The sequence below is a fragment of the Python bivittatus genome, unplaced genomic scaffold (assembly GCF_059951505.1).
Source record: "Python bivittatus isolate LINGU-HERP-01145 unplaced genomic scaffold, Pbiv_v1 ctg000850_np1212, whole genome shotgun sequence".
NCBI lineage: Eukaryota > Metazoa > Chordata > Lepidosauria > Squamata > Pythonidae > Python > Python bivittatus.
Window position 1 is genome coordinate 1,477,324 of NW_028277112.1, and position 19,167 is coordinate 1,496,490.

The window sequence follows — 19,167 nt, forward strand, 5'->3', positions numbered from 1 at the left end:
TCTTTGTCAGTACAAGATGTTTTAAAAAGATTTTCTTGTCACATGGAAACTTATGAGAATGGGAGACTTCATGTCCATGTCAGTCACACTGTGGAATGATACTGTGAATTGAGTGGAAAAAACAGCTTGTGGCAACACAAATATAATCATGTCTGCTGCAATCCAGAGCTACGGACTGTTTCCATATTGGGCAGGTTTCCTTTATTTTTTGTGCATTTAGAAAGTTCATATAAACATGAAATGTTAACCCACTCATTTTTATTGTTTTAGGCTGGAATGAAATACAAAAATCTTATCTTGAAGCCTGGAGGCTCATTAGATGGGATGGACATGCTCCAAAATTTCTTAGGTCGTAAGCCAAACCAAAAAGCATTTTTATTGAGTAAAGGATTATGTACTTAGTGAAACCATGAGTTCTTTGGGATCAGATGTCACCTAGGAAACCATCTTAAAATACTATCGTGAAAAGTAAAGAAAACACAAGACACTTCGCTGCGGAAGGTCTACTTGGGGGTTTTAAATGTTTTTATTACCAGTTTTCAAAATTATAATTCTTATTTTCATCTCAAAATTCATACAGAATCATGGTATAGTATTTTTTTTACTTGTTAGCAAATTATTTGTGCATTGTGCTGAATCATAAGAAAAACACGGTTGTAATTTTACAAGGTAGGTATGTTGAATAAAAGAGCCATAACATTAAACTTTTTGTAAATTTTTAGATTTGAATAATAAAATCGTTACATTTCAGCCTTCTGAGCAAATTATATCAACAGATGTTTATCCTCTTTCTGAACTCTACTAAACTCTACCCCAGCGTCCTGAAGGACTTATCAAATCCTGATGTACTTGATTATTTTCCATGTAACAGTGGACACGGGCTCAAATTCACAGAAAAGACTCTCAGAATGTTTCTTTTTTCAATTATTGTGTCATCAGGAATACAGAATTCAAAGATATTTAAAACAAACCCTGGTGGAAGGAGAAATAGATAATTTTTCCAGAGTTGAAACTGGCACATAACTTTGGGTTCAATTTCCAAGCCTGGGATTCCAAGCCTCACACAATGCTATTACAATGTGAAGAAATCCCTTTTTGCTGCGATACACGTTCCTTATGGGAAGTGAAGCCAGCCTGTTCAATGTTCTTTGCCAAGAACTCACTGTAGCCAGTCACCTGCTTTTCTATATCTTTGTTATGGCCTTTTTGACTTAGAAGGTAAGCTTCTACATTCTTCCATTTTTGTGGACGAATGAACTGCCCTGAAACAGAAAATGTTATGTGTGATTGTCAAAGGCAAAGTTTTTTCTCTCTGCTGGCCTGTCAGCTGTCCTAGGTGCTTGCAGAGAAAGGGGGAAGGGGGGTGTAAAACTCCTTAAAATCACCTACAAGCTGGCACATAGGTTTCAAAGGAAAGAACAATAAAATTAGCCACAGCAGGGAGTCAGAGGTGAGGGATGTGGAGCAGCGGGGGCCAGATGATCCATGGCCAGGGAGAAGTAGCGCGGAGCCTGATGCAGCTGAAGCTGAAGTGAGCCTGCAAAAAGAAGCTAATGTAGCTTTGGACTCTAGGCGGTGGCGGAGCAAACTCCATGTGGTTCAGGTGCTGATAACTGGGCAAGGGAGAAATATAATCACAGTGTAAAAAGCTGATTTGAGAAAGAAGGAAACAGATTGGTTCCAGTTAATGAAATTACATTTGCCTTGAGATATGGCCTTGGAGTTGAAGAATTGTTGAAGTTAGCTGTGAAAATGTAATAAAATGGTATGTGTTCATAATAAGAAAGTTTAACGTTTTCTATTCAACCTCTTGCCTGCCTAAATTAAGAATCTCTCCATCCACGACAAAGCGGTTATGTGTGATCCTGGGCATACTTATTGTTTGCATCTGAGCTCCGTCTGGTCACTCTTTCAGCAAATATATGCCCATTTGATAAATATTAACCTTACAGTTAATCTTTAAAGGGTCTCAAGCTCTTTTAAACCATCTAATAAAAACTTAGCAATAATCCTTTTTCCCCTCTCCTACATCAGCCTTTCCCAATTTGTGCCTTCAAGTGTGTTTTAGAAACCCTGCCATCTTCAACCAGCATGGACAATGGGATTGGGCATCTCTGCAGGCTGTATGGTGCATGGTGATGTTGTTTTCTTCCTTAAATTTAAATCGGCTTCCACAGGAGGGAAGCCTTTCCCTGAAGAGAATGTATTTGGGCTACAGCAGTGTTGCTTAACCTTGACAGCTTGAAGATGTGTGGACTTCAACTCCCAGATTGAAGGCTGGCTGGGGAATTCTGGGAGTTGAAGTCCACACATCTTAAAGTTGCTAAGGTTGAGAAACACTGGGCTAGAGGCACAACAGAGAAAAAGATGCTGATAGAAAACCGATGGGGCTAATATTTGGAAAAAAACTAGTAGATTTTGCTAAATAAATACAAGAAGTTTGAATGAAATGCCTGCATTGATTGTGAACACAAGAATAATCCCTTAACAAATTCCATTACTCAAGATCATTTTGAGCATCAGCTGAAAAGATAAGGCAGGTTTATATAATTTTTAAATTATTTTAATTATTTCCCAAAGAGTTTAAAGAATCATCTTGTAGTAAATTAAATACTACTTTATTGTATAGGAGATCCCATACCAGATCAGCTACATACTTTATCTGCCTTATTTGTTGTTTCATTAACAGATCCAACCCATGCTGATAGAAAAGCTGCAAAGCCTTTTTTTCTCTTAACCATTAAAAGTAAACACAGCAGTTAAATATTTTTTAAGAAGTAAAGTGCAAGAGGTGGGTCATTTCTCATTACAGCCAAATAAACGTAGACAAATAATGAGCAGGCATTCCTCTTCAGTAGATTTTTTTTTCCTGTCTCCTCCCTTCCTCCCTTATACACTGATAAATCTAGCCTGAAGAAGTATTTCAAGGAGCTTAACAACTTACTTGTTTTTCTAAATAAATAATGCTATGCTTTCTCCAGGTTAATTATTCTTCCAGAGACTGTTCCAGCTTCTGCTTAAATATACACATAGACAACTCACTACTTTCCTTGTAAGTTGGTTCAACTGCTTGAACCACTTGGGCTGTTAGGAAGTTCTTTATGATGTTCAAATGAACTCCACCTGTGTAACTAAAATTCATTTTCAATGTCCTCCAGGTGCAACAGGACTTCAAGTACAAGAAAAGTACTATACTTTACTATATATATACCCCTGAATCTTTTTATTGAGGTTAAATGCATCCAGTTCCTTCAGTTTCTCTTAATTGTCAGATCATCTCTCAAAGTATGATGACCAGAACTGAACAAAGTTCTCCAGATGAGATCTGATCTATTTCACATGCTTTGGAAATGATATATCAGTGCAGCTTCAAATTGCATTTGTCTTTTTCACAGCATTGTCATCCTGCTGTCACATATCTAGTTTGTGATTAACCACAATTCCCAGATATTTTTTAAAAAAACTGTCTCTAGGATTACACCTATGCATTTGACTTATCTTTCTTACATATAGAAAATCTATCTGAGTTAAACTTCATTATGTCATTCTCTGCTCAGTTTTCTGATGGATGAAGATGATAAATTGTATTTCTGATGGCACCAGCTACACACATTAATTGCATCTGGTTCTGTGCCTTCTGAAATATAGAATCTGTCCTTGAATTGACTGTTAGACACTCTTTGATTTTAAAAGGCCTGTTGACTTCCTACATCTGAGCATCCTTCTAGAGTTTTATATACATGCACACATACTATGTCTTGTATAGTTTTCTGTGGCATTCTATAAAGAAATGCAAAATTTTGACCCAGTTTCCCCAACATCTATGCCATGATGGGCACTTCTCAAGTTTAATTAAGAAAAGGCAAATTAAAATATAACTATACCCAGGTGACAATCTTGCTGTGTGTCTTGGGACTTGCTGAGCTGTAGGTTAATATATGCAAAAGGTCCTGGATTCAACCTCTGTCATGTCCCGGGCGTGCTGGGAAAAATCCATCTGGAGATCTAGAGTCCTGCTGCTTGACAGGCCTGAAGTAGATGGACTGGTAAGCCACCTTGATTTAGTTTGTTTTTGCCTGGTGGCCATACTTGTATGTAACGCTAAGACTTATGATCAGCGCTTATGGAATACTGCAAGCAAACTGATGAAGCACTTCATGGTCACAAATAAAAATTCCTAGCAATAGAACTAAAGAAAACAAATACCACAATTGGAGAGTTAATCATATTTCCTTCAAGTGATTATTCCTTCCATAGCAATATAGTTAAAATTACTTGCAAAATTTTAAACTGCTTTCAATAGGGTGGTTAGATGTCAGTAAAGAAGCAGCAGTCCCTTTAAATTTTCCTTTCCTTGAAAAATAACAGCCAAGAAGCTCCACGGGGTGTCTTGAGAGAGAGAGCTTGTGAGAAAGAAACCTAGGCAGAAAAAAATAACCTTTTGCCAAGCAAAATTAGAAGGGAGAACTATTTCTGGAAAAGTGCCAGCGAGTAATTCTTAGCCAGGAGTGTAGTTTCATTTTGTCCCACTCAATTGTAACCTGGTGAATTGCTGAGACAGAGCACCAACACAGAAGGAATGAGCCAGGACAAATTGTTTATGGCAAGTTAAATTTGTAAACCACCAACAAACCATGTATTCTACTTGCAGTTTCTCAGAAGGCAAATCATGTGTTGTTCTTATGGCAAAACCAGTTATTCAAACCAGAAACTAAAAGAACTGTGGCTTAGTATTGCATGTGTATATGGCCAGTTATTGTTTTGAGACACTATATGCACACCCAGAATATGTTCTTGTTTTAATTGTTTTTCCCACTGTTCTCATTCCTAAACCTAGCAATCTTTCTCAGTCCATTCTATTAAGCAGTTCAGATCATGCTTTGTGTACATGGACTTTGTAGGATTAATATTATCTTTACCAAAAAGTGCCTGACCACTCAACTCACTGCAACACAACCAACACAAGCTATGAAAAGGATAACACTGCCATACATCAGAAACATCTCAGGAACAACCAACAGACTATTACAACCACATGGCATCACTGTAGCACACAAACCAACTAAAGCCCCCCAAAACATCTTAAGTGAACCAAAAGAACCAGTAGCCCAAGAAGAAAAAACAGGAGTCATCTATAACATAAAGTGTAAGGACTGTAACAACCGCTATGTAGGACAGACAGAAGACTAGCAGAGCGCATCTGTGAACACCAACTAGCAGTCAGAAGACAGAAAACTTTAATCTCACAACACATGGACAGACAACCATAGTTTCAGCTGGGAAACTCTCAGCATCTTAGACCAAGCTAAATCCAAAAATGCAAGGGAATTCCTGGAAGCTTGGTATTCAGACAAATCAGCCATCAACAGGCACATAGAGATAACATTTACACACTATTCAAAAGAGATAATAAAAAGGAAACAAAAAGACCAGAACGCCTCCTTGCCAGCAATCAACACCAGGATAAGCAGGGATTAACGCCAGCACTAACACCGGACAAACAGTCAAGCAGTAAAGAATACCCAATCAAGGAACTACCAACTCAGACAATCAAGCAGTATACAACAGCCTAATCAAGGAACTACCAAGGATTTGTCCTCTCTGCATGAAAAAAATGACAGCTGCCTAGTCTTGTAGTCATTTGATTCACCAACATATGGCTGGGCTTTTCACTAATCATTTTTACAGTCTTCCTATCCAGCATAAGGGAAGCCAATGCTTCTTGCTATGCTGTCAGCCCTTCTAGGTAGACCAGACTAGAAAACCAAACTCATGTAGGCCAGTGCTACTTTTATTGAAGTTATAATAACAGAATCTTGCAACTCTGAATGTGCCTCCCTTCTCCCTCCCTCCCTTTATCTTCATGTGAACTAAGGAGGTGCTTATCTGAGACATTTATATATGCTATATTCCTGCCCAGACTCAGGTTTCTTTTATCTGACCGTTGCCTTGGCAGTGGCTCTTCTTCCTGTCCCTCATGACCATTCCTTCTGCTCTCTACATACACTTGGGGGGGGTTCTTTTTTCCCCCTTTTCTTTTTTCTTTTCTACTAGAAATCAAATGCCTAGAGATACCCTGTTTTTATGGGACTGCTCTAGGACTTTATCTCAATAAGTTGAACAATTACTTCTGAGATGATGAGCTCACCCAACATGGTGGAGAGGGGAGCCAGAACTGGTGGAGTCAAATTAACAAGGTCAGTTAATGCTCCTCCTTCCCATTATGTTATGTGAACGAGGCTTTTATAAGGTTCTTTGTAGTCTTATATTTTTCCTCTTCTTCACAACAGTATGGTAAAGTATATTAGTGAAGTCAGGAATAGAGTATTAAAGAAAATTAATTAACTTAATATCTATAGAAATCTCATTTATTTTGCTTGGAACATCTGTTAAGTTTGCAAATTTGAAGTCAAATCAGTTAGACCACACGTCCAGACCAGATCCCTAGATTCCAGAACTGACGCACATTCACATCAAATAAAAGAGTCAGTCAAATATATGCCACCAAACAGTTTCTAATAATAGATATACTTGTGTCTATTCAGTGTCTGCAGATAAATGTCAGCTACTTTCTTTGTCAACACACAACCATCAACCCTCTTTCAAGAGGGTCAAAACAACTGATACATGTATCCTGTGTAGTCAATGCAAAAGGAAGGAAGGAAGGAAGGAAGGAAGGAAGGAAGGAAGGAAGGAAGGAAGGAAGGAAGGAAGGAAGGAAGGAAGGAAGGAAGGAAGGAAAGGTTTTGTAAGAGTAGAGAGAAACATACCACTCACTAGCATATTATAAGTGTCTTTGTCAATGTGGATTTTTTTTTTTTTTTGCATACAGAAAAAAGACACCATAGTGTGGTGATCCCCACTGTCGAGGAGGGGTTTTGTTAGTGGTCAGCTGGTGCAGCTTTCCTGTGTATCTATGGGCATTGGGTAGCTATATCTCTTTCTGAATATGCCTTTGTTTTTCAGAATCATTCTCCTTAAAAACCTTTGATTTGTAGTTCAGTGCAATAATCTATACAGTGCATGGAGCACAATGTTCTTTGTGCTATGTATTTTTGGTTATCTTCAGTAAATTGTTCCCTAATGCTCCTTTTTTGCCCCCCGAAGAATCCATTCTCCCCATTCCACCTTAATCCAAGGAAAAACAAGATTTCCAACATTCCACATTTTTGGAGAACAGGGTGCTAAAGGTGCACCATCTTTTTAGGCCAAGGGTCACATTTGCCTGTGAGTGGCAGGCTAGATTCCACAAAGTGAGTAAGGCCAGGAAAAATAATTTTAATTTAATTCAATTGAAACAAGTTATTACATGCAACTAATATGAATAATCCCATATATGTAGTATTTTTCATCTGCTGTCAAGTTAAACATTGCAGCTTGGAGCAACTTTTGGAAGGCTTTCAGGGAGCATAAGTAGTTCTAGAACTGCTGGCTGTACATCACTGCATTATGCTGATTTCACTATATCGAACCTTTTATCCCTTCCACATCAATAGTAAGCAAGTTGATTGGTTACTATCTTTGAAGAGTATGATGTAAAAAAAGGAGTAAACAGATTATTGGATTGAAAGTGTAATGGTATATGGCAGTGTTGTCCAAACTTGGCCACTTTAAGATGAGTGGACTTCAACTCCCATGGCTGGCTGGGGAATTCTGGAAGTTGAAGTCCACTCATCTTAAAGTGGCCAAGTTTGGACAACACTGGAATATGGGAATGACCTCGGGAGACAAGTGGAAGAGCTGCAGACTAGACAATGGTCAAATGGCAGCTGAGTCCACAGAAGGAATGGAGGTGTGGCAAATATCTCAGAAGGTGTGGCAAATATCTCAGACCCTCCCTAGTTTCTTGGACTGTAAAAGTGAGGGGGGAGAGATGTACCTTGTTCAGAAACTTTAGCAAAGGGCTATCTGCTTCAAGAATCATTGTTTGGCATTTCTCTCAGAAAATTCATGTCATAGTAAGCACTGATGTCGTTCTATAATAGGATTCTATCACAGACTAATGTTTGTATTTTTGAAATGTCAGACATTGCAGACACACATGCACACAGTTGTACAGAGATTGCTTGAGTGATCACATTATATAGCCAGCATTTAATTTTGTGGGGCAGATGGTGAAAATATATCCATTATTGGTGAAATAAAAGATAGTAAGGACAGCAAAAAGTAATACCATACCTTCAGGTTCTTTTTCACAACATAGGTAACTGCTGTTTACTGTTGTCCATTTAGTCCAAGTTCTCTGCTCAGACTGATCAGTTCTTTGGGGTCTTTCCTATCCTCTCTATCAGGTTTTCCTCACTTTATGCAAATTCACTTTATGCAATTGGCCAACATTCATCCAAGAATTCATTTTATGAAAAAAAAAAAAACCCTATAGTTCTATTTGTGCCAGCATAGTCAATTTGTACCAAGGGTCTGGAACATGCCACAACATCCTTCCACCAAACCCTTTTCTGCTCTCACTCATGTATTTACCTTCATATTGTCCAGCTATTTTAGTTGGGCATCCTGTCACTCATTTTTTTTCTGTACCTACAGTGGCTACTTCTGTTACTAAGGGGTCAAAAATGCAATCAACATCTTATCCAATCCCCTTACCCAAAATGCAACACTAGAAACAAAGTTGAACATATTACATCATGCTGGAACTGGTGAAGGTCTTCAGCCATAGGACCTCAGTGCTGGGTTGCTCCTAGGACATTCTGCAAATGCTTTCCCAGTGAGCTGTTAAGCTGTTGTCCCTTTCTCGTCTCAGTAGCTAGGAAGAATAATGTATTGTCTACTGGTATGCCATCTGCCTTCTTCACATTTTGGGACAAGTTACCATTTCTGTCCTGGAAAACGCAGGCATTTATTGGTAAATGCTTAACATTGGATCATGTGTGATAAATACAGGAGAGCTGTTGGGAATATCAGAAATAATTCTTTTGCACATTTATGACCATTTGTGCCCTTTGACAATAAATGATGAAACTGAAACTGAACTTTTTACTACTGAATGTATCCAGTGAAATTGATATTGCCAATTTAGAGAGATGGATATAAACAAAAATTGCTGTGAGTTTCTTAAAGTGGTAAAAATTGGCATTAGTCTTCATGGGTAACTAAATGTCTGTATGTAAATATTATACTTTGATTATTGACGCTAGTTATAAATAGGATCCAGCTTTAGACATGTGTACTTGGCTTGGCAAAACCTTATGCACATCAATCAGAAATCCTGCAGCTTTATTTAGAGATAGTATAGTTTACTGTAAAATGTCTTCAGTGGAATTGCCTCATGTTGGTCACCTTGAAGTCACCTCGAGTCACACAGTGTATATAATTACATAGGAAGTCCTTATTGCCACTTTAGAGCCACCTAGAGGCTTATGATTAGGGTGACCCAGGAATTATATAGAATTAATTAAAAATATTATTGACATTGTGGGAAATTGCTGCAACTTTCTGTAGATATAAATTTCCCCGGTTCAGAATGGGACATGGTTGTGAAATGCCTCATATGGCATTACTACACATGTAATGAACAAGTACTTACTCTAGAATTTTACTAAAAGAAAGTAACAATTACGTAAGATATCTCCAGAACATGGTACGTAAGGAGCACATTATGCTTTTCTACATTCAGAGAACTTGGAAGAAAATAGCCATCAACATACTTTACATTTTTATTCATTTATTTATATTTCAAATTTGTCACTGCCCATCTCACTGGAGAGTGACTCTCGGCGGTTTACAGTAAAAACAGAATAAACATTAATTAAAATAGATAAATATTAAATAATTAAAATATGCTAAAAAACAAACTTCCTATATGATATTTCCAAGAGGCTGATGTTAATTGTTAATAAACTCAGGGAGCATCATCAAGGCGCCAGCCATCCCCAGGGTTGATTGTATCTTTCTTCACCCCACACAAGTTGGCAGAGCCAAGTCTTCAATTCCCTCCGAAAAATTGGGAGGGTAGGGGCCCGCCTTACCACTGAGGGGAGAGTATTCCATAGGGTGGGGGCAATGGCAGAGAAGGCTCTCCTCCTAGGACCCGCCAGTCGACATTCTTTCACTGATGGGATCCACAACATGCCTCTCTGCCAGACCAGGTGGGACGGGCCGATGTAATGGAGGTGAGACACGTCTGATGGATAATAGTGATCCATCAAATTTCAGCATGATAGATAGGGATATTTTATATAATCTTCTACTTTCTGCCAGATACCTTCAAAATCTGACCAATAAAATTGTAAGTTTATTGAAAATTTAAAATTGATTGAAGATAATATTGATTTTCATAGAAAAAACACACCAGAATGTCATTTATGATGAGAATGCATTCTCTTGCACATTTGCAGCCATTGTCCTCATGACAAAAAAAAAAAAATCTGCAGTGTCAAAAGTAAAAGCTAATGCCTTAATCAGGAATAGGCTTCTTGGCAATAATGTTGCCTGTGCCAAGCCAAGTCAATTAAACAAATTATTAGGCATATAGTTTTTACCTTGTTGCTAAAATGGCTCCTCCTCCTCCTCTACTTTTAATGTAATTTCTCATCGCATTAAAGGAATGGGATTGCAGCAAAAATTCCTCACGTAGGAACATCTGATGGCTCATTTACATTAAAGTCTGTATGAATTTTTAGCTAAAAGGATTTTGAGAGATGGGATTTGCAGATGTACAGTAGTGTGTGTATGTGTGTGTTATAATACGCAATTAAAAAGAGAAGAAATGGCAGATAAATGTTCTAGCTAGCAGGAAATGACAACTAGTAATGCAAAAGGGCAGTTACAGTTCAGAATGTAAATATCTTTTCACAGTGGGAGAAAACCCAGTCAGGATGGGTATGAGAAAATAAATTCCCTTAGCGTTGGTGTGGCTACAAAGAAAGCACTTTTCTGCATCCCAGCAAAACATAATTCAGATGTTTCTGGGTTGCGGAGAAGCTCCATGGGACATCTTAAAGGCAGACAATCATATATAGATATTGGGACTAGTATAGCAATAAAAATCCAGATGACCCCAAGATAGGGGCAAAAAGGTAAGTACCTCTCATGAAGAGGTTACTCAGCCTAAGAGACATATATAAATTAGGATGTCAAAAACTGAATGCTTTATGCTGAAGATTTACTCCTTTGGAAAGAAACTAACGAAATACAGCTTTTTGTCTTTGATTTTAAGTTAATTTGCCTATACTGGCTTTGCCAGTAACTAAATAATTGCAAGTCCTCATGCAAACATTTTTTAAATGGCTCCCCTTTCTTCTTGTAATAAATTTGAGCAGTTAGCAAGATATACTGTTGGAAAATATAGATCCTTTATTGAGTTATTACTTCTTTCAAGGCTTGCAATTTATTTAAAGAAGTCTAAATGGTAAAAAGTAGATTGGATTTTAAAACTTACTCTTAATTAAGGTCACAGTGGGGCCCTGTTTTCTATCTGCTGGAGATAAAAACCAAACTTGGTCATTTTGAAACTGGGGACAGAACTCCTGAGAATGTAGGGAACTTGCTATATAAGGAACATGGACCTCCATGTCTCCACCAGCCTCTGAAGGAGGTTTGGAACCTCCAAAAGGCTGGACCAGTCCAGGAACCCTGAAGCAGAGGATCATTTTGTTTCAGGAAGTAGTCTTTGGTAGAAATAGGTAAACTATTTAGCCAGGAATGTTGTGTTAAGTTTCATTTTTATTTCTTTTTATTGCTAAATCAAGTCTCATGTTCATATTTCTCAGTATTAGGTAGAAAGTTGTGTGCAATTTCAGCTTTTATCCATTCTTGAGGTTCAGCACAAAGATGTTATTTACATATATAATTGTTTTGTGATTTGTCATGTTGATCTTTAAACATTTACCTTTTAATACTTAAAATATAAAATCCCTTATTAACTTTATCTTTTTTAAAAATGAAGTTTGATTTTTGTTAACCCTAATGAAATTAGATTGTAACTGAAGGAGGGAAGAAAGGGCTGAATCATTTGGTCACGCATTTCTATGTAGCCAGAAAGTTGCCTATTGAAATTATTTTGCTATTTGCATTTTTACCTTTTAATTGCCAGACCTTGCAGGTAATCCTCACTTAATGATCACAATTGGGACTGGTAACTCCATTGCTAAGTGACATGGTCATTAAGCAAAACATGTGACCGTGATGGATTTACAACATCACTTTTCCCTGTGGTCATTAAGTGAATCGCCACAGTCATTAAGTGAGACATCACATGACTGCCACCTGCAATTTCACTGCTGGCTTCTCCATTGACTCTGTTTCTGGGAATCAGGCTATGAAGTGCACAAATGGTGATCACGTGACTGCAGGATACTGCAACGGTTGCAAACGCCTGCTGGTTGCAAAGTGCCCAAATCTCAATCACGTGATTGTAGGGAAACTGTGATGGTCATAAGTGCGAGGACTGGTCATAATGTTGCTTTTTCAGCACTGTCATAACTTTGAACGGTCACTGAATGGAGCAGTTGTTAAGCGAGGACTACCTGTATTTCTGTCACATGCTGGAGTTCTGGGGTGGGCCAGAGAAATGCACTTGGCAAGATAGGTGGTGGCAGTGGGAACTACCAAGCCATTTTCCCAAAGCAGGGAACAAGGTCAGGATGTGAAGATCCAGCAGGTTTCTGGGAGATGAGGTTTGCCATAGGCCTTTATTACAAATGTTTTAGATTAGTAAAGTGTCCTACTTTTTCAGTACATTTTTAGAGACAGCTAAAAACAGTGTTTGAGACAATTTTATGTAGCTGCTATTGATGTTTACAGCTTGACTAAATGGCAGCAAGCTTTTTGCCCTCAATTTAATTCTGAGATCAACATACTTCAGAGCCTAATTAACTGTTTGGGTAAGCCTCCGTAGCATCTTTTACTTGATTAGTTATTTTGTTTGTATGTTCTATAGTTCATAAGAAGAACATATGCACTTTTGGTATGCCTCCTTGATCTACGACACCTGCTACCCTCCATTTCATTCATTCTGTGCAAGGGTGTGGGTGTGCATGTGTGTGTGCTTGCCTAGGAATGAATAAAACAATTTAGAGCTGACTGTAGAGGAATGCAGACATAACGCTGCCAAAGGAATGCAAGAAGCTTAGCGGGACCATTTAGAGATAATAAAAGAGAAATGTTGATGTCAGCCCTTCAAGGTAGGCCAGTTCAAAAAACATGCAGTAGGATACCAGGAAGGCTGGTTTTGATTGCAAAATGGCAAAATCTTGAAAGCCTGCCCAAGTTTCTCTCTGATCCATCTTATACTAAACAAAATCAATCCAGAGGTATTCTGAGTCTTTTTTCTCAGGAACCCCTTCCAGCCCACTCCTTCCTCCTTCCCTTAAGGGCTCCCTAATACCTTTCCCAAGGTCAGCTTTAAATTCCTTTACAGAATGAGAGAGAGAAAGGAAAAATAGAGATATTATTATACACTCACACACATACACACACACACACACACACACACACACAGAGTTTTCCAATATGGAATGACAAAAATAGACAGTTGGGAAAATTGTTTTATTTTTATTGGTTTTGTTAGAATTATACCTCATCTTTATTCCAGGAGCAAAAGTCAATATACATAGTATTCTGGTCCAGGATGACAGTTGGCCCAAAGTCATTCCGTGGCCTTCCATTGTTGAGGGTGGACTTGAACCTGGTTTCCCTGGTCCTATACCAACACCTTAACCAAGATGCCACAGTGGTTCTTATAATACTACAGTACTCTGGACTAGTTCATTTATGTTGAATTTAAAATGGATAATAATTTATCTCTAAATATTGGGAATTTAATCAGTTTAAGAATTTGTTATTTGGACTTTTTGGTCCCAATGTTATTGTTGTCTCTGAAGCTCTGTATTCAGAATTACAAAGTGATGTCATTAATCCAGTTTATAAGAAACTGTACGAAGCAAATAAAATTGACATGAATTACTTTCATGACTCTTAACAAGCTTGAATGTCCTGTTTGTTTTGTCTGAACTTATTAAAGCAGCTATGTCTGTTTCCAGGGTGATGTGGCTGGAGAAAGATGCAGTTGTTTTAATGAGTTGAGAGAAGTATGTTTTCATGCACAATACCTCTTCCAAACTAAATATGAAGCATTGCATGGCCCTAATGTTCTCTCCTCTCCCAGTATTCAGCATGTGCTAAAACTTCAAGAATTATGGACACTTAATATATAGAAACTATGAGACAAATTATTATACAATATTGGAACTAAAAATCTACACCTGATTTGATGAAGGGTTTGTTAAGATTTGAATTAGCCTTTTACAACAGTAGTGCAAAGATCCCAACCTGGTTAAATATTGAATAGTTTTCTTTTTAATAACATTTCCAGGCATTTTTCTTCTTTTCCTTTTTACATTTTGTATTACAAATAGGTTTATATTGTTCATTGTTAATTCAGATCACAAAATTTCTTAATATTTGTTTATTATCAAATTTTGTATCTCTATATTTTCATTGTGCTATTGGGTTATCAATGTATTTAATGTTTAATAACTACATACAGTATATGTATGCATAATAAACATGGCAATTAAACTGGGTTTCTGCTAAATAGGTTGTAATTGGGGGAGAATGTGGAGAAGATCACCTCTATCTTCATTATTTTCCTAACAGAGAAATGTTGTATCTCAATCTCTTATTTCTGTGACTCAAAACTAAATTTCATCTCCCATATGTCTGACTTGTCATAAATATCATCAACTCTTTCTGTTCTAAATATAACTTAGGACCAGCTGATTTGGTAAGCTTCGTATACTCTGTGGGGAAGGGCAAGAGCTGAGTAACAGAGAGCATGTTGTAAGATACCAATGACTCATACTATGCCCTTTACAACTAAATGGATATGAGATTACAGGGCTGAGCAAAAACAAAATTGAATGGACTTGGCTCTGGACCTCTTAGCTCACCAACCTAAAAAAGAAATGTCTTCATTTTCTCACTATTTAACATACATGATCCAGTCACCCTTTGGAGAACTGAATGCAGTCTGAGGGCCAAATTCTGTTCCTCAAACATCTCTGGGTGATATGAAGGAGTGGAGTTCTGAAGAGAGAAGACCCACCTCGGAGCAGAAGTCATGTCTTTTGGTAGCCCTTCCTTTGAACAATATGAGGAAAAGTGTGGTAGCTCTCTTTCTCCCTCAGTACAGCTTCCTTGCTGAAGGCGGAAGCAGGCATGAAGAAGCAGAAAGCACTAGGGAGACTTTTAGTTATTCGATACATTTATTTAACACTTCTTTTTTATAGATCTCAAAACAGTATGCACAGGATTTGCACCAGACTGCTTGGATATTGCTGTACGACATACTTTTTACAGTTATTGTAAATAAGAATAGAATAAGAAAAAATTAGGCCAGTTTGGTATAGTGGTTAAGGCACCAGGCTAGAAACTGGGAGATCATGAAGTCTAGTCCCACCTTAGGCACAAAGCCAGCTGGGTGACCTTGGGCCAGTCACTCTCAGCCCTAGGAAGGAGGCAATGGCAAACCACTTCTGAAATCTTGCCAAGAAAACTGCAGGGATTTGTCCAGGCAGTCACCAGGAGTCAAGACTGACTTGAAGGCACAAAATAAATAAATAAATAAATAAATAAATAAATAAATAAATAAATAAATAAAAAAAATTAAAATAGGTCACTCCTAACATGCACTCCAGACCTCCATGCAAAGAAATCAGTGATACAAATCTGAAAATAAATGCTTTGTTCTGGTTCACTTGGACTGGCATGGAGGGGGAGTGGTAGAAAATATGTTAGCCAGATTGACTCATTTTGCTGCCAAAATGTCAGCTGTCCAAAGAAAACAAATACATAGCAGGAATTTAGGACACTTCCTTTTACTATGTAAAACACTTTTACAGGGGTAATATATGTGTTTGTGTGACGCTTTCTATTGGTATAATGCTGTTGTGCACTATGGATTGTTTTGTTTTGTTAAGTACAACTTTGCATGCCAGACTTATGATCCCAGCTGAATTACAGGTACACAGAACGGATAGAACTGTTTCTGCCTCCTTTTAATCACAACTGATAAATGAGATCCAGTCTGGCTCAGTGACCTTGGAACAAACAGAGAAAAAGTTCTGATGTATTGTATTAGACTGGGACAAGTGAGACTGAAGATCTTCCAGAGACAAAGGAAACATTCCACTAGACGTGGTAGTCTCTCCCTTCCGACACATAAAGATACTGCAAAATTCCATTCCATGCTTTTTTTTTCCACTTAAGAATTGCATGTACATTACCAATAGTGGCTACCAGATGTTGTGAACTTTGTCTGACATTAAGTTGACATGCCTGGTTACACTTTAGTCATGGTGGAATTCAAGCTTGTTTTTCCCATGCAGAACCTGACAGCCTCAAGGCACTGGTTAATGCTTTTACAACACTTCCAACTCAGCCTGGGTCAGCTATGAATGAGTATCACTGGTTTGTTTATTTATTTATTAATTTACACAATTTAGAGACCACTCAACTCCAAATGACTCTGGGAGATTTATACTTTAAAAACAAGGAACAATAAAATGACCAGATGATACTCGTCCAAGAAGAAACCATATCAACAAACACAAACTCCTACAGGTGCTCAACAACCACCCTATCCCAAGGCCTGGGGAAACAGCCAAGTTCTCAATGCTTTCCTGAACATGTGAACAATATGGATACTTCACTACAAACCAATAGACTAGTGTTTCTCAACCTCAGCAACTTTAAGATCTGTCCACACATCTTAAAGTTGCTGAGGTTGAGAAACACTGCAATAGATTATCTCTTCTAATAATTTCTTAAAGATGCTAAATATTAGAGGTCAGAATATCTAGCCCTGTAGCACTCCACACTGGAGCAACCATGGGCTTGAGCCCTGCCTCATCATGACTACAGACTGGAACCGCCCATTCAGGAAGGAGCAGAACCATGGTAACCTAAGGGACCGCCTCTCCCCTATGTCTTCAACCTGTCCCACCCGATCACACAGAGAAGGCATGCTTCAGACCCCCTCAGTAAAAGAACTCCGATTAGCGGGGTCCAGATGGCGGGCCTTCTCTGCAGTAGCCCCCGCTCTTTGGGACATTCTGCCCCTGGAGGTGCGATTGGCCCCCTCACTCCTGGCCCTCCGAAGGGCTTTGAAGACCTGGTTCTGCCACCTGGCCTGGGGCGGGGAGGGAATACTTCAAGCAGGGGGATGGCTAGCCCCATAGTGGCCAGCTGTCCGCGGCCCAATTTTCCATCTTCTTGGATTTTCCTTTTTTAGTATTGTTTTTAATTCTGGATGTATTATGTGTTTTATATGTATTTATAGTTTTAATGTTTTTTTGTAAGTCGCCCAGAGTCCCCTATTGTGGGGGAGATGGGCGAGGGAGAAATCCAACAAATATATAAAATAAATAAATAAACATGGTGCCAACTCCCAACCCTGTTACTTCCCTTGATTTTAGAACTGTAGTTCTCTTGCTGCATCTTAAATTGCATTTATCTTTTTTTTTTTTTTTTTGCAGCCACATCACAATGTTCACAATTACATTCAACTACTGTACTAACAATCCATGTCTCATGGTCTAGTCTTCTTAGTGTTTTATGTTTTGAAGAGCTTTTGGGTTTTTTTTTTAAATAAGAATTTAGGATGCAGCTACATAAGGTTGATTAAAAATAAAATAAAATACGGCAATTGTTAAGAGGATTCCTCTTAGGAAAACAAAAATCTGAATGACTTGACAGCTGTTCAGAGGAATTCCAAAATAACTAAATCGCCCATATTGAAGCAAGAAAGATATGATTCCTTTTATAGGATCAGGTAACACATTGAGTTTTGAGGCTGGCCTTTATTTGCAGGAGCTGAGCATCTGCTTCTTATCGTTGGTGACTGTACAAGCCAAATTTCCTGAAAGTGCTGTTTAATAGCATACAGCAGTTTTTGCAGAATGGCAAAAAATAAGTGGAAATTATAAACCCTACTGGAGCATAACAGATGAATCAGATCTTATTGGTATAAAACTGGTTTACATGATACAAATTCTGTGCAGATTGCCTCCAGTTATCTAGAAGGGAATATCAGAATCCAAAACAATGCTATGATTGGAGACTAAAATATGGTTTTTGCGCTGGTGGAGCACACTTTCTCTGAGGTAATTTCAAAGCAGATTTTTCTCTTAGTGCCAAAGAGTAGGGTATCTTATGCAGACTCCGCATATGTGATTTAAATTTGAAAAATAATAACAGGCATACCAATTATTTATTTATTTATCAATCATATTTATATAGCCGCCCATCTCACACCGACTCTGGGCAGTGTACAACAATTAAAAAAATACATACATAAAAACAACTACATATAAAAAACGGTAAAAACACACAAAACAGGAGGGGATAAAATTAATAAGGGAGCCATCATAAAATCTCCCTGGTCCCCTGGGAGCCCCAGGCCTGATCATATAACCAGGTCTTGAGGGACTTCTGGAACATTAAGAGGGATGGAGCTAATCTCACTTCGGGGGGAGAAGATTCCACAAAGAGGATTCCACAGCAGAGAAGGCCCACCTCCTGGAACCCGCCAAATGTAATTCTCTAGCAGACGGGATCTGCAGCATACCTTCTCTGCCAGACCTGATGGGATGGGCAGATGTAATCGGGGAGAGGTGGTTCCCTCAGGTAACCTGGCCCCATGCCATGAAGGGCTTTAAAGGTCAAAATTAGCACCTTGAATTGGACCTGGAAGTAAACTGGCAACCAGTGCACCTTGTGAAGCAGAGGTGTAACATGTACCACCCTAGGGGCACACGTAACTGCCCGCGCCACTGCATTTTGCACCAGTTGAAGCTTCTGGATACTCTTCAAGGGCAGCCCCATGTAGAGCGCATTACAGAAATCCAAATGGGAGGTGACCAGGGCATGAGTGACAGTGATTAGAACCCTCTGATCTAGGAATGGGCGCTACTGGCGCACAACACAAAGCTGTGCAAAGGCCCTCCTAGCCACAACTGCCACCTGCTCTTTAACACCAACCCAATACAGAAACTAGACAACCTAATCAAGAGAACCCTCACTGACCTAACTAAGAAAGGCCAGATCACAAAGGAAGAACAGTGGAGGATGAAAAGCAGTGGATCCATCCTCCCACGCTTCTATGGACAACCAGAAATACACAAGCCTGACATACCACTCCAACCAATTGTA

At 38.6% G+C, this 19,167-nt stretch overlaps 1 protein-coding gene across 2 annotated transcripts in view; it reads left to right on the plus strand.

Annotated features, from left to right (window-relative positions):
- Positions 1-750, plus strand: part of NLN (neurolysin) — a 45,462-nt gene extending 44,712 nt beyond the window's left edge. For both annotated transcript variants that reach the window (XM_007438337.4, XM_025173246.2), the window contains one exon: positions 271-750. In XM_007438337.4, coding sequence (XP_007438399.1) covers positions 271-402 — 132 coding nt within the window. In that variant the 3' untranslated portion in view covers positions 403-750. The remainder of the gene's footprint in view (positions 1-270) is intronic.
- The last annotated feature ends 18,417 nt before the right edge of the window (positions 751-19,167 follow it).